Raw genomic sequence first — 23,818 nt, forward strand, 5'->3', positions numbered from 1 at the left:
GTGCAGAGCCTTTAAAGTGCCACATTGGAGGGTGAGTATATAATTCAGTATCCTGATTTGTCTTTCCAAATTCATAGCTGTGTGATCCAAAAACTCTGTGACACCCTAACCCCGTTTGGTTTATTCTATCCTTAACATATTCTACTTTGTGTTGCCAAAGCATCTGGGGCAAAAGGGAAAAATATATAGATATAATCAAAATTGCAGTGGTTCGAATCCCTTAGTAACTAGCATTTTTCAAATGACTTTTTTTTTACTTAGAACCTCTAGAGAACCACCACATTTCTCAGTGACACTGCTTTTCTGCTTCTGAAATGAAGTGCAAGCAATTTTCTTCTTTCCTCTTCCTCTTTTTTTTCCATCTTTGTCATTAGTGATTTAATTGTCTGATTCAGAAGCTTATTATTCAGTCTAACCTCTAGAAGGAAAGCAAAAGCAGCTGTCTTGTGTTTATATACATTATGTTATTGATAGTATGGAAGTGGAATTGTGTATCAGGGGGACAAAAAGAAAGACTCAAAGAGACCAAGAGAACCATAATTTATACATTTCTCAGTGTGGGTGAGCACCCTCTGGATGAGGGCAGTAATGAGAATTCTCTTTTAATATGTTGCTTCTCTTTCATTCTCACAGATCATACCCAAAGAATGTTCACAGAAAATAATTCCACAGTGACGGAATTTATTCTTGCAGGGCTGACAAACCAACCAGAGCTCCAACTTCCCCTCTTTCTGCTCTTTCTGGGCATTTATTTGTTCACAGTGGTAGGGAACTTGGGTATGATTATATTAATTGGTCTCAGTTCTCACCTTCATACCCCCATGTACTATTTCCTTAGTTGTCTATCCTTTATTGATTTCTGTCACTCAACTGTCATCACTCCCAAAATGCTAGTAAACTTTGTTGTAGAAAAAAACATCATATCTTACCCTGAATGCATGACTCAACTCTATTTCTTCCTCATTTTTGTAATTGCTGACTGTTACATGCTAGCTGTGATGGCTTATGACCGTTATGTTGCTATCTGTAGACCCCTACTCTACAATGTTATCATGTCACCACAGATCTGCTCAGGGCTAGTAAGTGTGGTCTACATAATGGCATTTCTTGGTGCCACAACTCACACTGCCTGTATGCTTAAAGTTTTCTTCTGCAAGAAAAATGTCATCAATCATTATTTCTGTGATCTCCTTCCCCTTTTAAAACTATCCTGCTCTAGCACTTATATCAATGAAGCAATGATTCTATTCTTTGGTTCATTAAACATTTTTGCCCCAGTTTTAACCATTGTTAGCTCTTACATATATATCATTGCCAACATCCTCCGCATTCAGTCCACTGAGGGAAGGTCCAAAGCCTTCAGCACTTGCAGTTCCCATATCATGGCAGTTTCCCTCTTCTATGGCTCTACTGCATTTATGTACCTGCAGCCCTCTTCTGTTGGCTCTATGGATCAGGGGAAAGTGTCCTCTGTGTTTTATACCATAGTGATACCCATGCTGAACCCTCTGATCTACAGTCTGAGGAACAAGGATGTCAAAGTTGCCCTGAGGAAAATCCTACAGAGAAGGAAATTTTGGTGAAAAAAGAAATATGGTAGCATGGTGTTAGTAGGAGATTTTCATGATCACTGCTATTTTACAAGAAATGATTTTTTGTTCCATCCTAGATTGTAGCATCAATTGATTCCATTCTTTCCATGACCCTTACTCCAAAAATTGACTTCCCTTACATCTACACTGCAATGCCTTTATGAAGAACAATCATTTAAAGATTAGTTCTAATTATATGGAACAGCCACTTATCTAATATTAGATCAGAAAAACTACTGACACTTTAAGAAACAAATGAGAGTGTAGCTGCAATAGAACTCTGCATATTAAAATAGAAATACTTTGTGTTCCTATGCAGGCCATTTAGATGAAGGTACAATTTGTTGTTATCATTGCAAGAAAGAAGCTGCTTGTTTACAATTGCCATTTGCAAGCTCTGTCCTATCTCAATGCTTACATTGGAATGAGTTTCCAAATCTCTTGCCTTGTATTCCCACATCCCTCTTGCCCACCCTACTGACCTGATATTATAGTACATTTGTGAGCTTAAAAAAAACAGGAATCTCTGATAGGGTTCTCATATTTATGGACTATGGACTCTGCCAACTCTGCAAGCTGTAATTGTGTTCCAGTTCTCAGTACTAAGTCCATCATCATCAAATCAAGTGACTAATGTCTTCTTGCCTTGACAAAAACCTTCAGTGCTCTGTTCTGTTCTGTGTATCCCAGAGTCCCTCTTGGGATTAAGAAACAAATAACCCACAGAGTTACTGCTATAGGGCGATATGTATCTAATATTTACATATCTAAAACTAAGCATATGATCAGTTTGCACAGACATCAGAAATATACTCATAGCTCTACTGTATAAAGAGAAACTTTTAGCTAGTATTATGTTTGAAGTGGATTTAGGAAGTTTCTAGTATACACTACATGTGATAATTTATATACTTAGTTTCCCATTTTGGGAGATGGTTGTGGGAAATCTGTTCTCAGGTACAGATAATGAATTTATAATTTAATCTGATTCTAAAATTCCTAGATCTGATTTCCTTGGCATAGAAAGTCAGGAGAGAAAATTAATTTTTCTTCCTTTCTCACACAGGGGATATAACTGCTGAGATTAAAGATTAATTCTCTGAGATAGCTAAGGAACAGGTGACCATGATTTACATTATTTGAAAAAAAACTTACAGGTAGGGGAAAAGACTGTTTCTCCTCTTTCAACATCCACAGCTAAATAGTCTTCTAGCCCCAAAAGGGGAAAATCCAACCGAAATTATCCATCAGTTTTATCTGACCATTGATTCCAAATATTATTTGCTTTCAGAGAGTTTATCTTAATAAAAAATAATCATCCTTTCTTCATACTGTGTTGCAAATATTTATGATTTAAGTTAAAATTAATTTATATTGACTTATTTGAGAGAATTTAATAACATTTTAAGTAGTGACCTAATAGAATTAAAAATAGGATCACTATATCAAAATTATGAATGTTGTTTTCATTCCAGCTTCCTAGTCATTGCTACTTTGCCATTTATCAATGATTACATCCCCATTCCTATTAATGTATGAGTGCTCCCACTGATAGAATGTTCAACCTATCTTAGATTAAACATCATTGATATACGGGGCTGGGCTAACAAAGATAGAGCCACATGGAGTTAGGTCACACAGTGTTGAGTTAAGAAATTTAAGAAATTATTAGCCTTGTTATTTATATATACATATATATGCATATTAATATAGATAGATATAGATAGATATAAATATACAATCATGCTTTTTATGGTGTGGAAAACTCCTGGTAGATGTTGCATATTCATCATTATAAGGATTGTAGAGGGAGTATAGGAAGGATGCAGGGAGCTGAAAGAGATTTAGTTTATTATGCATATATTGGGAAAAGGTCTCTATTTCTCAGTATCTTAAAACTATATAAACTCCTTGAGTACATAACCCCAGTTAGGATGAATAGGTACAAATTTTTGAATATGAACAACATAGAATCTTTAATTATTTTTGTATACCCCACCTGGAGAATATAAGCTTCTTACATTCTTGGGCACAGGTACCAAACTGGGTAATTTTATCCCCATGGCAAATCATCTTTCATATTTGTTCAGTTTAGAAGATAAAAGTTTCAGGCTAATGCTATCACTCCTGATCACTTGAGTAGAAAGAAGTCACAAGAATTTCAAAGTATGCTGTGATACATCTCTGGCAGATGATGATGATGGGCAGCCCAAAAGAGGGAGTTTCATCAACTGAGGATGTTCACAGTGAAGATCCTTGTTGAATAATATCTCTCTGTGGCTAAATAAATCTGTTATTAACTGTTATGTGAACAATGAATGTCTCATTACATTCTGATATTGAATATAAACTACCAGGTAACTAGCTAGATTAAAGCTCACTCTAAAATGTCAGCTAAATCATTTTTAAAATTTTTGAGATGTTGTAAAAGTATTAAATTTTACTTTTTTGGTCCTTGTTAAAAAAAAGAGATCAGCAGCAAAATCCAGGCTAAGAGGAAATGAAAGAGGATCTATCCAGTAAAAACACCTGGATTTCCCCTAGATGTACATTAATAACAACTACTTACAAAGACTTGTTTCACCACCTGTAGCTTATTCTAAGCATCTTAAAGTTCTCTGAGTTGTAGTTTCATAATCCACAAAATGAAGGTGTAGACGAGAATATATCTATTAGCTTTAAGAAGCAAACTAATAGAACAGCTTGGGTTCCAATAAACCAAAAGACACCAGTCACTGGAGTGAGGATTTCTTGACAAAAAAAAATACTGGAAAAAAAAACAAATAGCAATTTGGCAGAAATTCGATAAATCTGTAAAATGAGCTGAAAAAGGAAATGGCAAGCCACTCCAGTATCTTTGTCAAGAATATTCCAGGTGGGGTCACAAAGACGTAGACACAACTGAAAACAATTGAAAACATTATCTCACACCTTATATCAATATAAAGTCCCAATGGACACAGAATGTAGGTATAAATGCTAAAATCATGAGCAAATTAAAGTAGCAATTAAGAAATGACCCTTCAGATATAGGAGTAAGGGAAAAGTTCTTGACCAAAAAAGCAATAAAGAGGAAAAGTGAAGATCAAATGACCAGTTTTTGATTCTATAAAATTTCAAAGGTTTTGCACAATAAATTCAATGTGAATTAGGAAGAAAACAGGAAACCCGAAAAATATATGTAGCACATTGCTCTGATAAAGATTTTTTCATTCAAGGTATATAAGAAAGTGATTCAAATATAAAGATTTTGAAATATACAAGTATCATTCTTTAATAGACAAATGGTCAAAGATTATGAATTGGCAGTTATCAATAGAAAGAAGCCAAACTGTAAAGAACTATACAATAATTTTCCAATTGATTAATAACTAGACAAACCAAATTAAAGCAACTGTGAGATTCTAGCTCATTCTCTTTCAACTGGCAAAGATTGCAAAAGGAAAATGATGACTTTTTGAGGAGCTGTGGAAAAAGAAATGCAACAATGTACTATTGGTGGGTTTATAAATGTATCCAGTTATAATATAAAGCCCTTCACCCCAGCTATACCACTTTAGGTAAATATCTCAAAAAGAACAGATGAGAGGGAGAACCTACATTTGTCAAAAATGTATAGCTGCTCTTTTTATGTCAGATAAAAATTGGAAATTGGAGGAATGCCCACCTATTGGAGAATGAGTAATTAGTAGTAGTCTCTCGGTAACCGAGGATGACGATTGTCTTTGTGTGTTTTCATCTATGGTGTATAGATGAGTGTGCACAAAAACACTTGTGTGTGAAGGAGATTTAAGTGGAAAAGTTGTTGCACAGAGACAGTTCCACCTTCTCGGCGTTGGAAGCCTGGGTCCAGTTGCAAGAAAAATCGTTACATCTGGAGACTTCCTCAGCTGCATTGGATGGCCCTGTTGTCTTTTGTGCTCCAACACACCCTAAGCACTCCACAGTGCTTTGCTGCGTCGCCCTCTCAGCCATTGAACCTTCTTAGTTTCTTCCGTCTTTTCAGCTGAAGCAGTCTTCACATACTGGGTGAGCAAAGCCCTGGTTCACCAGGGGTCAACAACCCGATGGCTACTCTCACAAGGTTTAGGTGGCCTGTCGAAGCCGTGGCCCGGGGTGTGGCCACTGCCTCATGCTAGCAGCTACTGGGAGCCACAAGTGAGAGCTGAGTGTCAGGTGGGGGTCAGAGGCTGGAGAGCTGCCCTAGGAGGGCACGACAAGCCCTCCATACCAGAGATACTACCCCTCCCTGAGCACCCCCATACACCCCTGGACAAGACATTTAACTCCAAATGCTAGTCCCTAATCCTCTTCTGCCTTAGAATTAATATTGAGTATTGATTCTAAGACAGAAAGTAAGGGTTTTAAATCTAAATTAAATAAATAAATAAATAATGAAACTTACTCTTTTCCTTGTTCCTTGCTGGATTATGTTCTGATGCTGGTGCATGCACTTTAGATTACATGTATCAAAAAAGGGGTAAATTAAAGACCTTTTCTATGAGAGTTTAAATGGATCTTTTTCCATGAAATTTATTTTCCCTTTATGTGTTTAGATGCTATACCACTTGGCACCTATATACTGCTAATTGATATTTATTTACTGTCAGTGGTTATTGTTCAGCCTTTTTGGTAGTGCATGATAATTTGTGACTCCATTTGATGTTTTATCAAAAAAATATAGAAAAATGTGTCATTTCCTTCTCCATTTCATTTTACTGACTAACTGAATCAAATAGGGTTAAGTGACTTGCCCAGAGACACGCAGCTAACAAAAATTTTAATTTAAATTGTTTTTAATTTAAAAATTTTATTATATACCTAGAAACAACCAGTGCCACCACCAAAAATAAAATTTAACTAAATAACAAACCCCACATTGTTTATAATTTGTTTTAATATATGTAAATTATATCCTTTTGCTACAATAAACATCTGCTGTGGAGTTCCTTTTGGATTTGTTTTACTTGAATACTTTTTCTCTTGATTAGGGTGTTTTATTTTTTATGTAATCATAATTCTTTCCTTCATATATTTTCTTTATATTTCTAATATTTTCATTTCTAATAGCATAATAAAATATATTACATTCAATTATCATAATTTACTTAGCCATTTTCCCTTTTATTGCATTTGTGTTATTTCCTATTATTGTGTCATTACAGAGTTTCCTTGAATATTTTCATACATATACAACTTTTTACCTTCTAAATAATGTCCTTAGTAATTAATCTTAGTAATGGGATAGCTAGCTCAATGAGCAGGAACAGTTTTATAACTCTTAATGTATATTTCAATCTTGTTTTCTAAAAGCATAATTCATAGTTGCTCTAGCAATGCAATATTGAGCCTGTTTCTCCATGTTCCTCTCAAGGTTTAATGTGATTCTATTTCTCAGTTAATATATATTACCAGGATCATAATTAGGTAGATATGTGCATTGGTATCAGACATACTCTGTTGCCAGGACCATACTTTTTTCAAAAACAAAACTTTCAACTTGGATATACCCAGTGGAATTTTTATACCAGTGCTATACTCCTCAGGAATCCAGGGTTGCCTCTATGGTGTGACGAGTGTTAAAGTAAGACTTTTTGCAAGATATTTATCCTCCCAAGCCATTGTTCTCCCACCAGCTAATAAGCGTTTAAGGTCAGATATAAACTTAGGAATATGAGTCTTGCTGAATCCAGGCCCAGCACCCTATCTACTGGGCCCCCTAACTTCCCTTTGTTTATGGTATATTTAAACAAAAAGAAGAAACTATTTTTTAATTTTTATTTTTAACTTAATACATTGTTCCTTGTTCACAAAAATTCATTTTATTTCCCTCCCTCCCCTCCACCACCCTTTCCTTATCCGATGCCCAGTTTGATTGGGTATCACCTGTGTTCTTGATCAGAACCTCTTTCCATGTTGTTGGTATTTGCAATAGGGTGTTCATTTGGATTGTATTTTCCCATTCATATCTCCTTCAACCCATGTCATTAAGCTGTATGTAGTTTTTCTTTAGTGTTTTTACTCCCACAGTTTTTCCTCTGGATGTGGATAGTGTTTTTTCTCCTGTACCCCACTAGGTTGTTCAGGGTCTTTGTGTTGCCACCAGTGGAGGAGTTCATTACCTTCGATTGTACCACAGTGTATCAGTCTCTGTGTACAATGTTCTCCTGGTTCTGTTCCTCTCATTCTGCATCACTTCCTGGAGGTTATTCCAATTCCCATGGAATTCCTCCACTTTATTATTCCTTTCAGCACAATAGAATTCCATCACCAACATATACCACAGTTTGTTCAGCCATTCCCCAATTGGAGAGCATCCCCTCATTTTCCAATTTTTTGCCACCACAAAGAGCACAGCTATGAATATTCTTGTATATGTCTCTTTCCTTATAATCTCTTTGGGGTACAAAGGCAGCAATGCAATGACTGAATCAAAGGGCAGACAGTCTTTTATCACCCTTTGGGCATAGTTACAGATTGTCCTCCAGAATGGTGTGATCAATTCACAACTCCACCAGAAATGAATTAATGTCCCCTTTGCCACATCCTGTGGAAAGGAAACTAGACTAAAAGTTGGTGGGGAAAGGGGAAACTGGGAGTGGCAGTTGGATCTTGTGACTAGCACTTCCTTCCTGCCAGGAGTGAAAGTTGGGTCTTGTGACTAGCACTTCCTTCCTGCTGGGGTTTGACTTCCTTCCTGGTGTTGGAGGAGAGAGGAGCTTGTTCAACCAGTCTGGAGCTGCATGCCTCTTCTTGGTTCAGCCCGAAGATTTAGGCCCAATTACTTCTGAAGCTCAGAAATGTTCTTGTTTGTTTTCTGTCTACTGTTAAGACTCTGAATTAGACAAAGCAGGACTGATATAGAGTAGACGGGAGTGAGAGAACCCTCCATAAGCCTCGGGGCCTAGCCTCAACTCTGAAGCTGAGGAAAAAACCTCCAATCCCAATTGGTTATTAAACTTTATATTATTTGAATTCTCAGTCAGATATGTGAACTATCTTTTCTAGTCATAGAGGGAGCGGAGCTTCAGTTCAATCATTTCAGGACAAACAGTCCTTATCAGACCCCTGCTGCTTCCTATCAGCAGGGGGCATCACCCTCCCTTGAATCACCAAGCAATATTCTCTCTCTCCCCTCAACTACTCCATACTCCTCCAACCTCCCATTATTCCTCTGTTTTCCAATCCTCCATTTCCTTTCCCAATAAATATGACAATCCCCTCCACCATTCATTACTTTCCTTTGCTGTTTATCCCCATTGCAGATGATATTAGCTGATGGTTTTAGATATATACTGTTCATTATTTTTAGGAATGACCCTTCTATTCCTATGCTTTCTAGTGTTTTTAATAGGAATGGGTGTTGTATTTTATCAAAGGCTTTCTCTGCCTCTTTTGAGATAATCATGTGGTTTTTGCTGGTTTGCTTGTTGATATGGTCAATTATGTAGATGGTTTTCCTAATAGTGAACCAGCCCTGTGTTCATGGTATAAATCCTACTTGATTAGAGTGAATGACTCTCCTGATCACTTGCTAGAGTCTTTTTGCTAGTATCATGTTTAAGATTTTTGCATCTATTTTCATTAGGGACATTGATCTGTAGTTTTCTTTCTCCGTTTTTGACCTGCCTGGCTTTGTAATCAGTACCATATTTGTGTCATAAAAGGAATTTTGTAGAACTCCCTCTTTGCTTAATATGTCAAATAGTTTGTATAGTATTTGGGTTAGCACTTGTGAATCAATCAGGCCCTGTGGATTTTTTTCATAGGCAGTTCTTTGATGGTTTGTTGGATTTCATTTTCTGATATGGGATTATTTAAGAATTCTATTTCTTCTTCTGTTAGTCTAGGCAGTTTATATTTTTGTAAATATTCATCCATGTCGCCTACATTGGCATATTTATTGCCATATAATTGGGGAAACTAGTTTTTAATGATTGCCTTAATTTCCGCATCATTGGAGGTAAGGTGCCCCTTTTCATCTATGATGCTGTTAATTTTCTTTACTTCTTTCCTTTTTTAAATTAGATTGATAAGTACTTTGTCTGTTTGTTTTTTCAAAGTTCCAGTTTCTGGTCTTATTTATTAGTGCTATCACTTTCAATTTTATTAATTTATCCCTTAATTTTTAGGATTTCTAATTTGGTTTTCTCCTGGGGGGGTGTTAATTTGTTTGCTTTCTAGGTTTTTTTTATTTGCATTTCCAATTCATTGATCTCCATCCTCCCTAATTTGTTAATATATGCACTCAAGGATATGAATTTACCTCTAATTACTTCTTTTGCTGCATCCCATAAGGTTTGAAAGGATGTTTCTCCTTTGTCATTTTCTTCAATGAAATCATTAATTATTTCTATGATTTCTTCTCTACCCAGCCAATTTCAGAGTATCATATTATTTAATTTCCAATTAATTTTTTATTTGGCTCTCCATGTACCCTTACTGATCATTATTTTTATTGCCTTATGATCTGAAAATGTTGCATTTATTATTTCTGCTTTTCTGCATTTGTATGCCATGTTTCTGTGACCTAGTGTGTGGTCAATCTTTGTGAATATGCCATGTGGTGCTGAGAAAAAGATGTATTCCTTTTTGTCCCTATTTATTTTTCTCCATATGTCTATTAACTCTAATTTTTCTAAGATTTCATTCACCTCTTTTACCTCTTTCTTATTTATTTATTTATTTATTTATTTATTTATTTATTTATTTATTTTTATCTAAATTTGGTAGTGGTCAGTTCAAGTCTCCCACTAATATAGATTTGCTATCCATTTCCTCCTTCAGTTCTCCTAGTTTTTCCATTAGAAATTTGGGTGCAAGACCATTTGGTGCATACATGTTTATTGGTGTTATTACCTCATTGTCTCTACTCCCTTTTCACAGGATGTATTTACCTTCCCTATTCCTTTTAGCCAGGTCTAATTTTGATTTGGCTTCGTCAGATATCATGATTGCAACTCCTACCTCCTTTCTATCAATTGAGGCCCCAAAGGTATTACTCCAACCTTTGATTCTGACCTTGTGTGTATCTACCAACCTCATGTGTGTTTCTTGTAGACAACATATGGTAGGGTTTTGGATTCTAATCCACTCTGCTATTTGTATACATTTTATGGGTGAGTTCATCCCATTCATGTTCAACGTTATGATTGTCACTTGTGAATTCCCTGGCATTTTGATATCCTCCCCTAATTCTGACCTTTCTTCTTTTGCTATAACCTTTTAAGTCAGTTATTTACTTTAAATCAGTCCCCCTAGTCCCCTCCCTTGATCTGCTTCCCTTTCTAGCCCTTCCCTTTTTGTTCCCCTCTTGTTTGTTTGTTTGTTTATTTGTTTGTTTTAAGGGTCTGTTAACTTCCCTCCTCTCTCTCCTTCCCTCCATTTTTATACTCCCTCCCTCCTGCCCCCCTTAATTTAAACTTCTCCATTACCCTGTTGAATAAGATAGAATTCAAGATCCCAATGAATCTAGATACTCTTCCCTCTCAGAGTTGATTTCACTGAGAGTAAGGTTTAAGTAAAACCAATTAGCACTCTCTTCCTCTCCTTCTTGTAGGACACTTCTTCCCCTCACCTTCCCATGTTTATCTTTGCGTGATAAAGATTATTATATTTAATTTTTTTCTATTTCTTCAAGTATATCTTAGTACCATCAATGACTCCCCCCTCCATTTTTCTCTCTCCCCCCCCTTTATCCATATCGTCTTAATGGCACAATCTTTTCCTATGAGTGATTCTTCTAATTATTCTAATAATGCATACATTTTTTGAGAATTACACATTACATTTCCCCCACATATTCATATATATATGTACATATATATATGTAATTTGATATAAATGTAGTCTTATAGAAGAGTGTTTAAATAAAAGAAAAAGATAATATTTTTCTCCTTTTCCCTTTCCTTCATATTTACCTTTTCATGTTTCTGTTGCTCTTTGTGTTTCGAAATCATCTTCAAAGCCTTGTGGTCATTCAGTTTGTCCACTGACAGGTCTTGTGTGAAACTGATTGGCATTCCTTTATATATAAATCTCCTCTTTTTAGCTTCTTGTAGTATTTTTTCTTTTTTTTTTTTTGAAAGCTTTGGAATTTGGCAATTACATTCCTGGGAGTTGTCTTTTGGGGATTTAGTGTAGGGGGTGTTCTATGAACTCTTTCGCTTATTTTTCCCCCTTGTTCTAGAACCTCAGGGCAGTTTTCTTGGATGATATGTTGTATTATGATATCAAGATTTTTGTTTATTTCTGGCTTTTCAGGTAGACCAATGATTCTCAGATTGCCTCTCCTTCCTCTGTTTTCCAGGTCTGTCACCTTGTCAGTGAGATATTTTATGTTATCTTCTAATTTCTTAGTCTTTTGATTTTACTTTAATAATTCTTGCTCTTTTGCAAGATAATTATCTTCCAGTTGCAGGATTCTGACCTTTAAAGACTGATTTTCCTTTTCAGTTTGGTCTTACCTGCTTTTTTGAGGCTTCCAGTTGTTTCTCTAATTGGGTTTTTTTGTCCCTCAGATTGTTGAAATCCCATTACATTATTTCCCATTTTTCCTGCCAGAAGACTTCCATCTTTTTGATAACTTCCAATTTAAAGTCATCAAGAGCTTGTGGACAATTTCCATTTCTTTTGGAAGGTTTTGGAGCATTTATTTGGGTTTCTTCTTCTGGTAATTCCTCTGTATTCCATATTTTTCCTCCGTAAAAAGTATCTAAAGTCAACCCCTTCTTCTTGCTTTTCTTGGTATTGGGATGCTGTTCCTGGGCACTGTTTGCCATCTCTATGGCTTTTTTCTCCCCTTTCCAGTCAGAAATCTGAGTGAGGAGGGCTGGCTCTCTGTGTATGTATCTAATGATCAAGGCTTTTGCCTCGGCCAATTCTTGATTGTCTGTAGCTGCACTGTCTTGCAGGGGAGCCCAAGATCTGCCATCCCCAGCCTGATAGTGTTTGGGGTGTTACTCTTCTCAGGGATAAGTCCTTGGTGGTCTTAGTTAACTCCCAAGACCTATTGGTGCACCTTGTTCAATTCAGGGGTGCCCTTCACAAACTTGTTGATTGTGGCGCACTGTTTCTGAGCGCCAGAGATCTGAGCTCCCCTTGCCCACCTGCTGGGGTTTCATGTGTTACTGCTCATAGGGCTAGGTCCTTGATGGTCTTATTTAAGTTTCCAGACCTGGGGCTGCCTGTTTCTCAGACCTGGGGTGCCCCTCCCTCACTTGTTGATTCTGGCATGAGGTGACTTTAACTCTCACTCCATACGTGTGTGTGTGGGGGAGGGTAGGTCAGCTCAGATTTGGGTGGGAGCTTTTTTGTTTCCTTATATTGTGGAGATGCCTGAATCCCATGTACCTTCAGTGCTGGACCCAACTGTGGAGTTCCTCCTTTCTTATGAGGATGGTTTTTTGGGGGTCTTTTGAGGTCGTCTCTATCATTGGGTCTGAGGAGCGGAAGCGAGCCACATCTACTCTGCTGCCATGCTTACCCAGAAGTCCAAGAAACTGTTTTTAACCAGCTATTCCTAACTCTGAGCTCAAAACTCTATAATTCCACAATGCTTTTCTCACAATTTAATTTTTTTTCTAAAATTTTTCAGTTAACAAACATACATTTTCTCTTCTTTCACAGACATATCTCTCCTTTGTATTTTCTAGTACCTCTGCTGTTATAGTTGTAGCAAACATACCTATGCCTTCTTCATTGTTCTCCATGCAAGCTGTATGCAAAATTTTGGATACTTACAAAATTTTGAGCACCAACATTCCAGAAAAGTCAGCCTTATTTACATCAAATGCATCTTACATTCCCAAACTGTAGAAAAAAACTGTTCCAAGTTACAAGCCCATTTTATTTTGATTTTGGGAAGAAAAAATATCTTGCAATAATGTTCCATTAAATGCCATTGCTTCTGGCTATGTCCAGGCTATAAATCATTCATAGACTCTTTCATATTCCAACTTAGTTATATGAATCAAAAGAGATAAGTTCACAATATATTTTCACATTCATATTCAAGAACACAGAAAAATCTCACAGGTAAGGAATGTACCTTATAGAATCAAAAAATTTTCCATCTCAAGTGAATGTAATAGACTTTTCTACTAACAGCAATGCAACAATCTGGGACAATTCTATGGGCCTTATGAGGAAGAAAACTATCCACATCCAGAGAAAGAACTGAATAAAAACAAGTGCTTAATCACATGTGTTGATGGAGATATAATTGGGGATGTAGACTCAAAACAATCAGTCTAGTGCAAATATAAATAATATGGAAATAGATCCCGATCAGTGACATGTAAAACCCAGTGGAATTGTGCATCAGCTACGAGAGGGAATTGGGGGAGGCCAGGGAAAGACCATGAATCTTGTAATCATGGAAACATTTTCTAAATTAATTAAATAAAAATTTCCAGAACTTGGTAAAAACTAAAAGAATACAGATTGGCTACATAAAATGACCTTGGAAAAATACAATGAAAAAACATATAATAATTAGAGTTTAGTTAAAATGTAAAGGATATGGAGGGAGTCAAGCTGGCAGCATAGAGGCAACAAAAGTTCAGACCTCAGAAAACTTTTCCTTACTGATTACAAATTAAATGCTCCTAGGAGACTGAAAACCAAAGCTAAGAAGAAGACAGAGCCAAGGAACCCTCCTACTGGACTCAACATAAAAGGTATGCCACCCAAAAGTCTGAATTTGAGAATACTTGGATTTAAGGGGAAGGAACAAGGAAGGTCCCAGGCCCCTCCCCCACTAGAGTGCTATTCCACCAGTGGCAGCTGGAACCTTGGGGTGGGGGAAGGGTTATGGTCTGGAAGGAAAACTTTATGGGCAAAGCTGTGCCAGGCTCAGAGAGTTGAACACAGGAGGTAGGGAAGCAGTTTAAGAAGAAGTGCATAGTGCAGAGCTCAGAGTGGGCATCCTAGTTGCTACAGAGGAGACGCTCCATACCACCCCCCAGGAGGTTTTGGCCTCAGGGCACATCCAGCTCAACCCAGCAAAACTTAATCCCATCAAAGTTCAGAGAGCAGGGAAACTCAAGCGCCAATACCTCTCCCTCACAGACTGCTGGACTTAACTCCATCAAAGCTTTCAGAGGGCAGGGAAGTTCAAACTCCAACACCCCATTCCCCCAAAGACTTTGCTGAGAGATTTGTTGACTAAGTTCCAAGGGTGAAGTCTGACAGAAAAGCTCACAGATTGAACAAAAAAATGAGAGAAACAAGAGCGTAGGCAACTGCAGCGAGTAAAGAAGGGGTAAATATCAGCAAACAACAGAAAAAGAAAAAAGAAATTACAATTAACAGCTTCTATACAGGCAATGAACAAAGAGCAAAAGGAACAGAGAAGGATGAGTGAACACCAAGCTAAAAAATAGAAACACCAGCAAATTAGAGATAGGCTTTGGAAGTACTCAAAATACAAATCAAAACACAATTAAGAGAGGCTGAAGACAACTGGAAAAAGAACTTAAAAAACCAAGCTAAGTCATCTGGAAACAGGAAACAGTGTCTTGAAAGGCAAAATTAATCAGCTTAAAAATGAGGCAAATGAGATAAAAGAGCAGAAGAAAGAGGATGACCAAAAAGCCAGGGATGAAATCCAGTCTTTAAGAACCAGAATACAACAAATAGAAGCAAGCAACTTCACAAGGCAGCAGAACACTATAAAAGAAAATCAAAAGAATGAAAAAATTGAGGAAAGTATGACGCACCTCATTCACAAAACAGAAGATTTAGAAAATAATTCTAGGAAAGACAATTTAAGAATCATTGGTCTACTGGAAGACCATGACAAAAGAAAAAGCCTGAACATCATACTACAGGAAATTATCCAAGAAAACTGCCCTGATATTGAGTGGAGATGGAAAGAATCAACAGATCACCTCCTGTAATTAATCTACAAATGACAACACCCAGGAAAGTTATGGCCAAATTCAAGAACTATCAGACCAAGGAAAAAATATTACAAGCTGCCAAGAAGTCATTCAGATACCATGGAACCACAGTGAGGATAACACAGGATCTGGTTGCATCTACACTGAAGGACCAAAAGACATGGAATATGATATTCTGGAAAGGAAGGGAATAAAGGTCTACAACCAAGAATCAATTACCCAGCAAAACTGACTATTATAGGGGACTCTTATAGGGGAAAGTATGGTCATTTAACAAAATAGAAGAATTGTAAGAATTCATTAAAAAAAAGACCAGACTGGAAAAGAAAATTTGATGCCCAAGCACAGAAATCAAGAGAATCATCAAAAGGTAATTAAGAAAGAGGGGGGAAAGAAAAACAAAACAATAAAAAAAACTTTTTTAAAGAGACCCAATAAGTTAAAATGATATGTATCCTTATAAGAAAAGAGGTCATTGGTAACTCTTTTTTATTTGAGCAGTTCCAAACATTATTCACTGGAGACAAAGATCATTTACTTTTTCTCCAACCTCCCCAACCTCTCCCATAGCTGATGCTCAATTCCACTGGGTATCATATGTGTTCTTGACTTGAACCCATTTCCATGTTGTTGATATTTGCATTAGAGTGTTCATTAAGAGCCTCTCCTCAGCATGTCCCCTCAACCCCTATAGTCAAACAGTTGCTTTTCCTCGGTGTTTTTACTACCACAGTTTGTCCTCTGCTTCTGGATAGTGTTTTTTCTCCTAGATCCCTGCAGATTGTTAAGGGACATTGCATTGCCACAAATGGAGAAGTCCATTATTTTTGATTGTACCACAGTGTATCAGTCTCTGTGTTTAATGTTTTCCTGGTTCTGCTCCTCTCGTTCTGCATCACTTCCTGGAGGTTGTTCCAGTCTCCATGGAATTCCTCCACTTTATTATTCCTTTGAGCACAATAGTATTCCATCACCAATATATACCATAATTTGTTCAGCCATTCCCCAATTGATGGGCATCCCCTCATTTTCCAATTTTTGGCCACCACAAAGAGAACAGCTATAAATATTCTTGTACAAGGCTTTTTCCTTATTATCTCTTTGGGGTACAAACCCAGCAGTGCTATGAGCTGGATGAAAGGGCAGACAGTCTTTTATCGACCTTTGGGCATAGTTCAAAATTGTCCTCCAGAATGGTTAGATCATTTCACAACTCCACCAACAATGAATTAATCTCCCTACTTTGCCACATCCCCTCCAGCATTCACTACTTTCCTTTGCTGTTATGTTAGCCAATCTGCTAGGTGTGAGGTGATACCTCAGAGTTGTTTTGATTTGCATCTCTCTGATTATAAGAGATTTAGAACACTTCTTCATGTGCTTGTTAATAGTTTTGATTTCTTTATCTGAGAACTGCCTATCCATTTCCCTTGCCCATTTATCAATTGGAGAATTACTTGATTTTTGTATATTTGTAAATTTGTAGTAAATTTGTAGCTCTTTATAAATTTGAGTAATTAAACCTTTGTCAGAGGTTTTTATGAAGATTGTTTCCCAATTTGTTGTTTCCCTTCTGATTTTAGTTATATTGGTTTTGTTTTTACAAAAAAACTTTTTAATTTGATGTAGTCAAAACTATTTATTTTACATTTTGTGACTCTTTCTATGTCTTGCTTGGTTTTGAAGTCTTTCCCTCCCAAAGGTCTGACATGTATACTATTCTGTGTTTGCCTAATTTACTTATAGTTTCCTTCCTTGTGTTCGAGTCATTCACCCATTCTGAGTTTATCTTGGTGTAGGGTGTGAGGTATTGATCCAAACCTAATCTCTCCCAAACTGTCTTCCAATTTTCCCAGCAGTTTTTATCGAATAATGGGTTTTTGTCCCAAAAGCTGGGATCTTCGGGTTTATCATATACTGTCTTGCAGAGGTCACGTGCCCCAAGTCTATTCCACTGATCCTCCTTTCTATCTCTTAGCCAGTACCAAATTGTTTTGATGACTGATCCTTTGTAATATAGTTTGAGATCTGGGACTGCAAGGCCCCCTTCCTTTGTATTTTTTTTCATGATTTCCCTGGGTATCCTTGATCCTTTGTTCTTCCAAATAAACTTTGTTATGGTTTCTTCTAAATCAGTAAAAAAATTTTTTGGGAGTTCAATGGGTATGGCACTAAATAGATAAATAAGTTTGGGTAGGGTGTTCATTTTTATTATATTGGCTCACCTTTCCCATGAGCAGTTAATGTTTTTCCAATTGCTCAGGTCTAGTTTTAGTTGTGCGGAGAGTGTTTGTAGTTGTGTTCATATAGTTCCTGTGTTTGTCTCGGGAGATAGATTGCTAGGTATTTTATTTTGTCTAAGGTGATTTTGAATGGGATTTCTCTTTCTAGTTTTTGCTGCTGAGCTGTGTTGGAAATGTATAGAAATGCTGATGCCTTATGTGGGATTATTTTGTATCCTGCAAATTTGCTAAAATTGTTGATTATTTCAATTAGCTTTTTGGTTGAATCTCTAGGATTCCTTAGGTAAACCATTATGTCATCCGCAAAGAGTGATAACTTGGTCTCCTCCTTGCCTATTTTGATGCCTTCAATTCCTTTATCTTCTCTAATTGCTACTGGTAGTGTTTCTAGTACAATGTCAAATAGTAGGGGTGATAATGGGCATCCTTGTTTCACTCCTGATCTTATTGGGAATGTATCTAGTTTATCTCCATTGCAGATGATATTAGCTGATGGTTTTAGATATATACTGTTTATTATTTTTAGGAACGACCCTTCTATTCCTATGCTTTCTAGTGTTTTTAATAGGAATGGGTGTTATATTTTACCAAAGGCTTTCTCTGCATCTATTGAGATAATCATGTGGTTCTTGTTGGTTTGCTTGTTGATGTGGTCAATTATGTGGCTAGTTTTCCTAATATTGAACCAGCCCTGCATCCCTGGTATAAATCCTACTTGATCATGGTGGATGACCCTTCTGATCACTTGCTGGAGTCTTTTTGCTAGTATCCTATTTAAGATTTTTGCATCTATATTCATTAGGGAGATTGGTCTATAATTTTCTTTCTCTGTTTTTGGCCTGCCTGGTTTTGGAATCAGTATCATGTTTGTGTCATAAAAGGAGTTTGGTAGAACTCCCTCTTTGGTTATTATGTCAAATAGTTTGTATAGTACTGGGATTAACTTTTCTTTGAATGTTTGATAGAATTCACTTGTGAATCCATCTGGCACTGGAGATTTTTCTTGGGGAGTCCTTTGATGGCCTGTTGGATTTCATTTTCTGATATGGGATTATTTAAGAATTTTATTTCTTCTTCTTTTAGTCTAGGCAGTTTGTATTTTTGTATATATTTGTCCATATCCCCTAGATTGGTATATTTAGTACCATATAATTGGGCAAAGTAATTTTTAATGATTGCCTTAATTTACTCCTCGTTGGAGGTGATGTCCCCCTTTTCATCTTTGATGTTGTTAATTTGCTTTTCTTCTTTCCTTTTTTAAGTTAGATTGACCTACTACTTGTCTATTTTGTTTGTTTTTTTTCAAAGTATTAGCTTCTAGTCTTATTTATTAAAACAACAGTTTTATCACTTTTGATTAATTTCTCCCTTAATTTTTAGGATCTCTAGTTTGGTTTTCTTCTGGGGGTTTGTAATTTGTTCGCATTTAAGTTTTTTTTTTTTTATTTGCATTTCCACTTAATTGATCTCTTCCCTCCCTAGTTTGTTTATATACGCACTCAGGGATATGAATTTACCTCTGATTACTGCTTTGGCTGCATCCAAAAAGGTTTGAAAGGATTTCTCACCATTGACATTTTCTTCGATGAAATTAATGTTTCTATAATTTGTTCTCTAACTGATTTTGGAGTATCATATTATTTAATTTCCAATTAATTTTTGATTTGGTTTTCCATATACCCTTACTGGTCATTATTTTTATTACCTTGTGATCTGAAAAGGCTGCATATATTATTTCTGCTTTTCTGCATTTGTATGCCATGTTTCTGTGACCTTGTGTATTGTCAATCTTTGTGAATGTGCCATGTGGTTCTGAGAAGATTTTTTGTCCCTTTTTATTTTTCTCCATATGTCTATTAACTCTAATTTTTCTAAGATTTCATTCACTTCTTTTACCTCTTTCTTATTTATTTTTTGATTTGATTCATATAAATTTGATAGTATTTGGTTCAGATCTCCCACTAATATGGTTTTACATCTATTTCTTCCTTTAATTCTCTTAGTTTCTCCATTAGAAATTTGGGTGCTATACTATTTGTTGCATACATGTTGATTAGTGATATTTCCTCGTTATCTCAAGTTGTTTTTAACAAAATATAATTACCTTCCCTATCCCTTTTAATCAGGTCTATTTTTGCTTTGGCTTTGTCAGATATCATGATTGCAACTCCTGCCTTCTTTCTATTAGTTGAGGCCCAGAAGGTCTTACTCCATCCTTTAATTCTGACCTGTGGGTGTCTACCCACCTCATGTGTGTTTCCTGAAGACAACATATGGTAGGGTTTTAGATTCTCATCTTTTCTGCTATTTGGCTACATTTTATGGGTGAGTTCATCCCATTCATGTTTAAAGTTATGATTGTCACTTGTGGACTCTCTGGCATTTTGATATCCTCCCCTAATTCTGACCTTTCTTCTTTTGCTATAACCTTTTAAGTCAGTGATTTACTTTAAATCAGTCCCTCTAGATCCCTCCCTTGATATGCTTCCCTTTTTAGCCCCTCCATTTTTATGCTCCCTCCCCCTCCCCCTTCTCCTTCCCTCTCTTTTTTTGTTCCCTCTCCTCCTCCCCCCCTTGGTTTTCCCATCTCCCTACCCATGTTGGATAAGATAGAATTCAAGATCCCAATGGATCTGGATGCTCTTCCCTCTCAGACTTGATTTCACTGAGAGTAAGGTATAAGTAAAAACTCTCTTCCTCTCCTTTCCTCCCCTTCCCATTTGTATCTTTGTGTGAGAAAGATTATTCTATTTAGTTTTGTTTTTGTTTGTGTTTTTCTCTCTCCCCCTCTATTTCTTGGAGTATATCTTAGTACCATCAATGACTCCCCTCTCCCTTTTCCTTTCTATCACCCCATTTCTCCATATCATCTTGACGCTCCAAAAGTTCCCTATGCATGTTTCTTCTTACTACTCTGATGATGCATATTATTTTGGAGAGTTACACATTACATTTCCCCCACATATTAATATATATAAATTGATATAAATGTAGTTCTTATAGAAGAGAATTTGAATAAAAGAAAAAGATGACATTTTTCTCCTTTTCCCTTTCCTTCATATTTACCTTTTCAGGTATTCCATGCCCTTTGTTTTTTGATATCGAACTTTCCACAGAGCTCTGGTCTTTTCTTTGCAAAAATTTGGAAATATTCTATTTTGTTGAATGCCCAAACTTTTCCCTGGAAGTATATAGTCAGTTTTGATGGATAGTTGATTCTTGGTTGAAGACCCAGCTCTCTTGCCTTTCTGAAAATCGTGTTCCATGCCTTACAATCATTCAGAGTGGAAATTGCAAGGTCTTGTGTGACCCTGATTGGCATTCCTTTATATCTAATTTGTCTTTTTCTGGCTTCTTATAAGATTTTTTCTTTTGCTTGAAAGCTTTGGAATTTGGCAATTACATTCCTGGGAGTTGTCTTTGGGGGATTTAGTGTGGAAGGTGTTCTGTGAACTCTTTCAATGCCTGTATTCCCCCCTTGTTCTAGAATCTCTGGGCAGTTTTCTTTGATGATATCTTGTATTATAATGTCGAGATTATGATTTATTTCTGGTTTTTCTGGAAGGCCAATTATTTTCAGATTGTCTTTCCTTCCTCTATTTTCCAATTCTATCACCTTGTCAGTGAGATATTTTATGTTCTCTTCTAATTTCTTGGTCTTTTGGCTTTGCTTTATTAATTCTTGCTCTTTTGCAAGATCATTGTCTTCCAGTTGCCTGATTCTGACCTTTAAAACATGGTTTTCCTTTTCAGTTTGGTCAAACTGGTTTTGTAGTTGTGTGAATTCCTTTTGCATTATTTCCCACTTTTCCTGCCAGAAGGCTTCCATCTTTTTGATCATTTCTGATTCAAATTCTTCAAGAGTTTGTGGACACTTTCCATTTCCTTTGAAAGGTTTTGAAGCATTTGCTTGTTTTTCCTCTTCTATCTCCTCTGTATTTTTTATTTTTGCTCCATAAAATGTGTCCAAAGTCACCTCCTTCTTCTTGCTTTTCTTGGTGTTTGGAGGTTTTTGTACTTCTGTACTGTTTGCCATCTCTATCAGAGTGAGGTGGACTGGTTCTTCGTGTATCTGTCTGATGGTCTGAGGCTTTAGCCCCAGGCATATTGTCTTTTCTCCGCAGCTGTTCTGTCTTACCAGGGAGGCCCAGGGTCTGTCCTCCCCTGCCTGCTGGCATTTCGAGAATTACTGCTCTCAGTTCCCTCCCTTTGCTTCTCCGCTACCTTACTTCCATTCTCTGAGCCTGGCACAGCACTGTCCACAAGGTATCTCAGTGCCTTTGCTGGGACTGAGGTTTCTGTCCTTTCAGAAGCTCTGAGGGCTCCTGATGGAATTGGGTTCAGCTGGTGCCCTAAAGCTGGAGCCTCCCTTGAGACTCAGATGGAAGGACCCAGCCAAGGGGCTACAGACTTCCCCCTTCTTTCTATGTTTCTCTGCCATCTGTGTTGGGCACCCCAGAGACTGGCTCAGGTTGTTTTCAAGGTGAGTCCTTCAGAATAGCTAGCCCTGAGGCCCTTTTGCCGGCCCTGAGGTTCCTGCTGCTGCCTCTGGCTCAGCATTCTGGATTGGGGGGGATGGGTTTGGGGACCTTCCTTCTGCCTACCCCTTAGATCCAAGTGTTGTAGAGTTCTGACTTTTGAGGGGCCATACATTTTGATCCAGGTCCAGGAGGAGAGTTCCCCGGGTCTGTCCTGTTGTTCTGTTTGAATTTTGGTGTCCTAGCCACATTTGGTTTGTGATCGGTAAGGAAGGGTTTTCCGAGGTCTGAACTTTTGCTGCTTCTAAGCCGCCATCTTGACTGGAAGTCTCCATTGGTAACACTTAAAAATTGTTATTGCCTGGGCAACTAGAAGAATTACACTTAGAGGGAACAGTGAAAAAATTGTATTGGATGAAATGCCAACACATAAAAAATGTATGCATAAATACATATATATACAACTAAAGATAAAAAGAGGTTAATACTAAAAGAAATGGTAAAAGAAACAAAAGGAGGTAAATTTATGTGACACAGAAGCTCATGGTGTGAGGGGGGAGAACATCAATATACTGTAAGGGTAAAGAGGTTGGAGATGGGAAACACTCAACTCTCATGTACAATGAAATCGACTCAAAGAGGGAAGAACAAAAAAATACATTGGGGCAGAATATTGATTAGAGTCCTATAGGGAAGTAGACTGATAACAAACAGATTGGTGGACAGGGAAGCAGTATAAGGGAGGGAGAGGGAGGGGAGGTAGTTTTAAAAGACTGTAAAGAAAAGGAGAGGGGAATAAGAAGGGATGGGGGTAGAAAAGGAAGTAAAATAAGGGTGAGAATTAGGGGAACTGTTTAAAGCGAAATATTGGTGTAGAAGGAAATAGTGAAAGAAGAAAAGACAGGACTTGGAGTAGAAATCAAAATGCTGGGAAATACACAACTGGTAATCATAACTCTGAATGTGAATGGAATGAACTCACCGATAAAATGCTGTATTTCTTTATCCTTGATTTCTAATAATCTTTAATAAACCTCTAGAAATATACTACTTTTAGTAGAGAAAATAATTTAACTGTTACATAGGGAAGGTAATTATATCCTGATAAAAGGCAGTAGAAACAATGAGGAAATAACAGTATTCAGCATGTATACATCAAATGGCATAGCATGTAAATTTATAAAGGAGAAACTAGAGAACCTCAAGGATGAAATAGAAAAACTATACTAGTGGGAGACCTGAACATTCCTCTATCAGAACTACTAGATAATTCAAACCAAAAAATAAATAAGAAAGAGGTAAAAGAAGTGAATGAAATCTTAGAAAAATTAGAATAAGTAGATATGTGGAGAAAAATAAATAGGGACCAAAAGGAATACACCTTCTTTTTCAGCAGCACATGGTACATTCACAAAGATTGACCATGTACTACGGCATAAAAACATTGCAAACAAGTGCAAAAGAGAAGAAATAATAAATGCAACCTCCTTAGATCACAATGGAATGAAAATAATAATTAGTAAAAGTTCATGGGTAGGCAAATCAAAACTTAATTGGAAATTAAACAGTATGGTTTAATTTAAATTAATTCAATTCTCCAG

At 36.8% G+C, this 23,818-nt stretch overlaps 1 protein-coding gene across 1 annotated transcript; it reads left to right on the top strand.

The window, feature by feature from the left end:
* The first annotated feature begins 644 nt into the window (after positions 1 to 644).
* On the top strand, positions 645 to 7,243 carry LOC100016588 (olfactory receptor 8G1-like). The gene is made up of 2 exons (XM_007495454.2): positions 645 to 1,569; positions 7,215 to 7,243. Exons 1-2 carry the CDS (start codon positions 648 to 650, stop codon positions 7,241 to 7,243), a joined length of 951 nt encoding a protein of 316 aa, XP_007495516.2. The 5' UTR covers positions 645 to 647.
* Positions 7,244 to 23,818: the final 16,575 nt, after the last annotated feature.

Source organism: Monodelphis domestica, chromosome 4 (assembly GCF_027887165.1).
Source record: "Monodelphis domestica isolate mMonDom1 chromosome 4, mMonDom1.pri, whole genome shotgun sequence".
Taxonomy (NCBI): Eukaryota; Metazoa; Chordata; class Mammalia; order Didelphimorphia; family Didelphidae; genus Monodelphis; species Monodelphis domestica.

What these genes read in the sequence shown, in the direction of transcription:
- LOC100016588 (XM_007495454.2), top strand. Translation starts at nt 648, where the DNA reads ATGTTCACAGAAAATAATTCCACAGTGACGGAATTTATTCTTGCAGGG. An exon ending in GAGGAAAATCCTACAGAGAA is followed by an intron (nt 1,570 to 7,214) that starts GGAAATTTTGGT and finishes CTCCCAAGCCAT; the next exon opens with TGTTCTCCCACCAGCTAATA.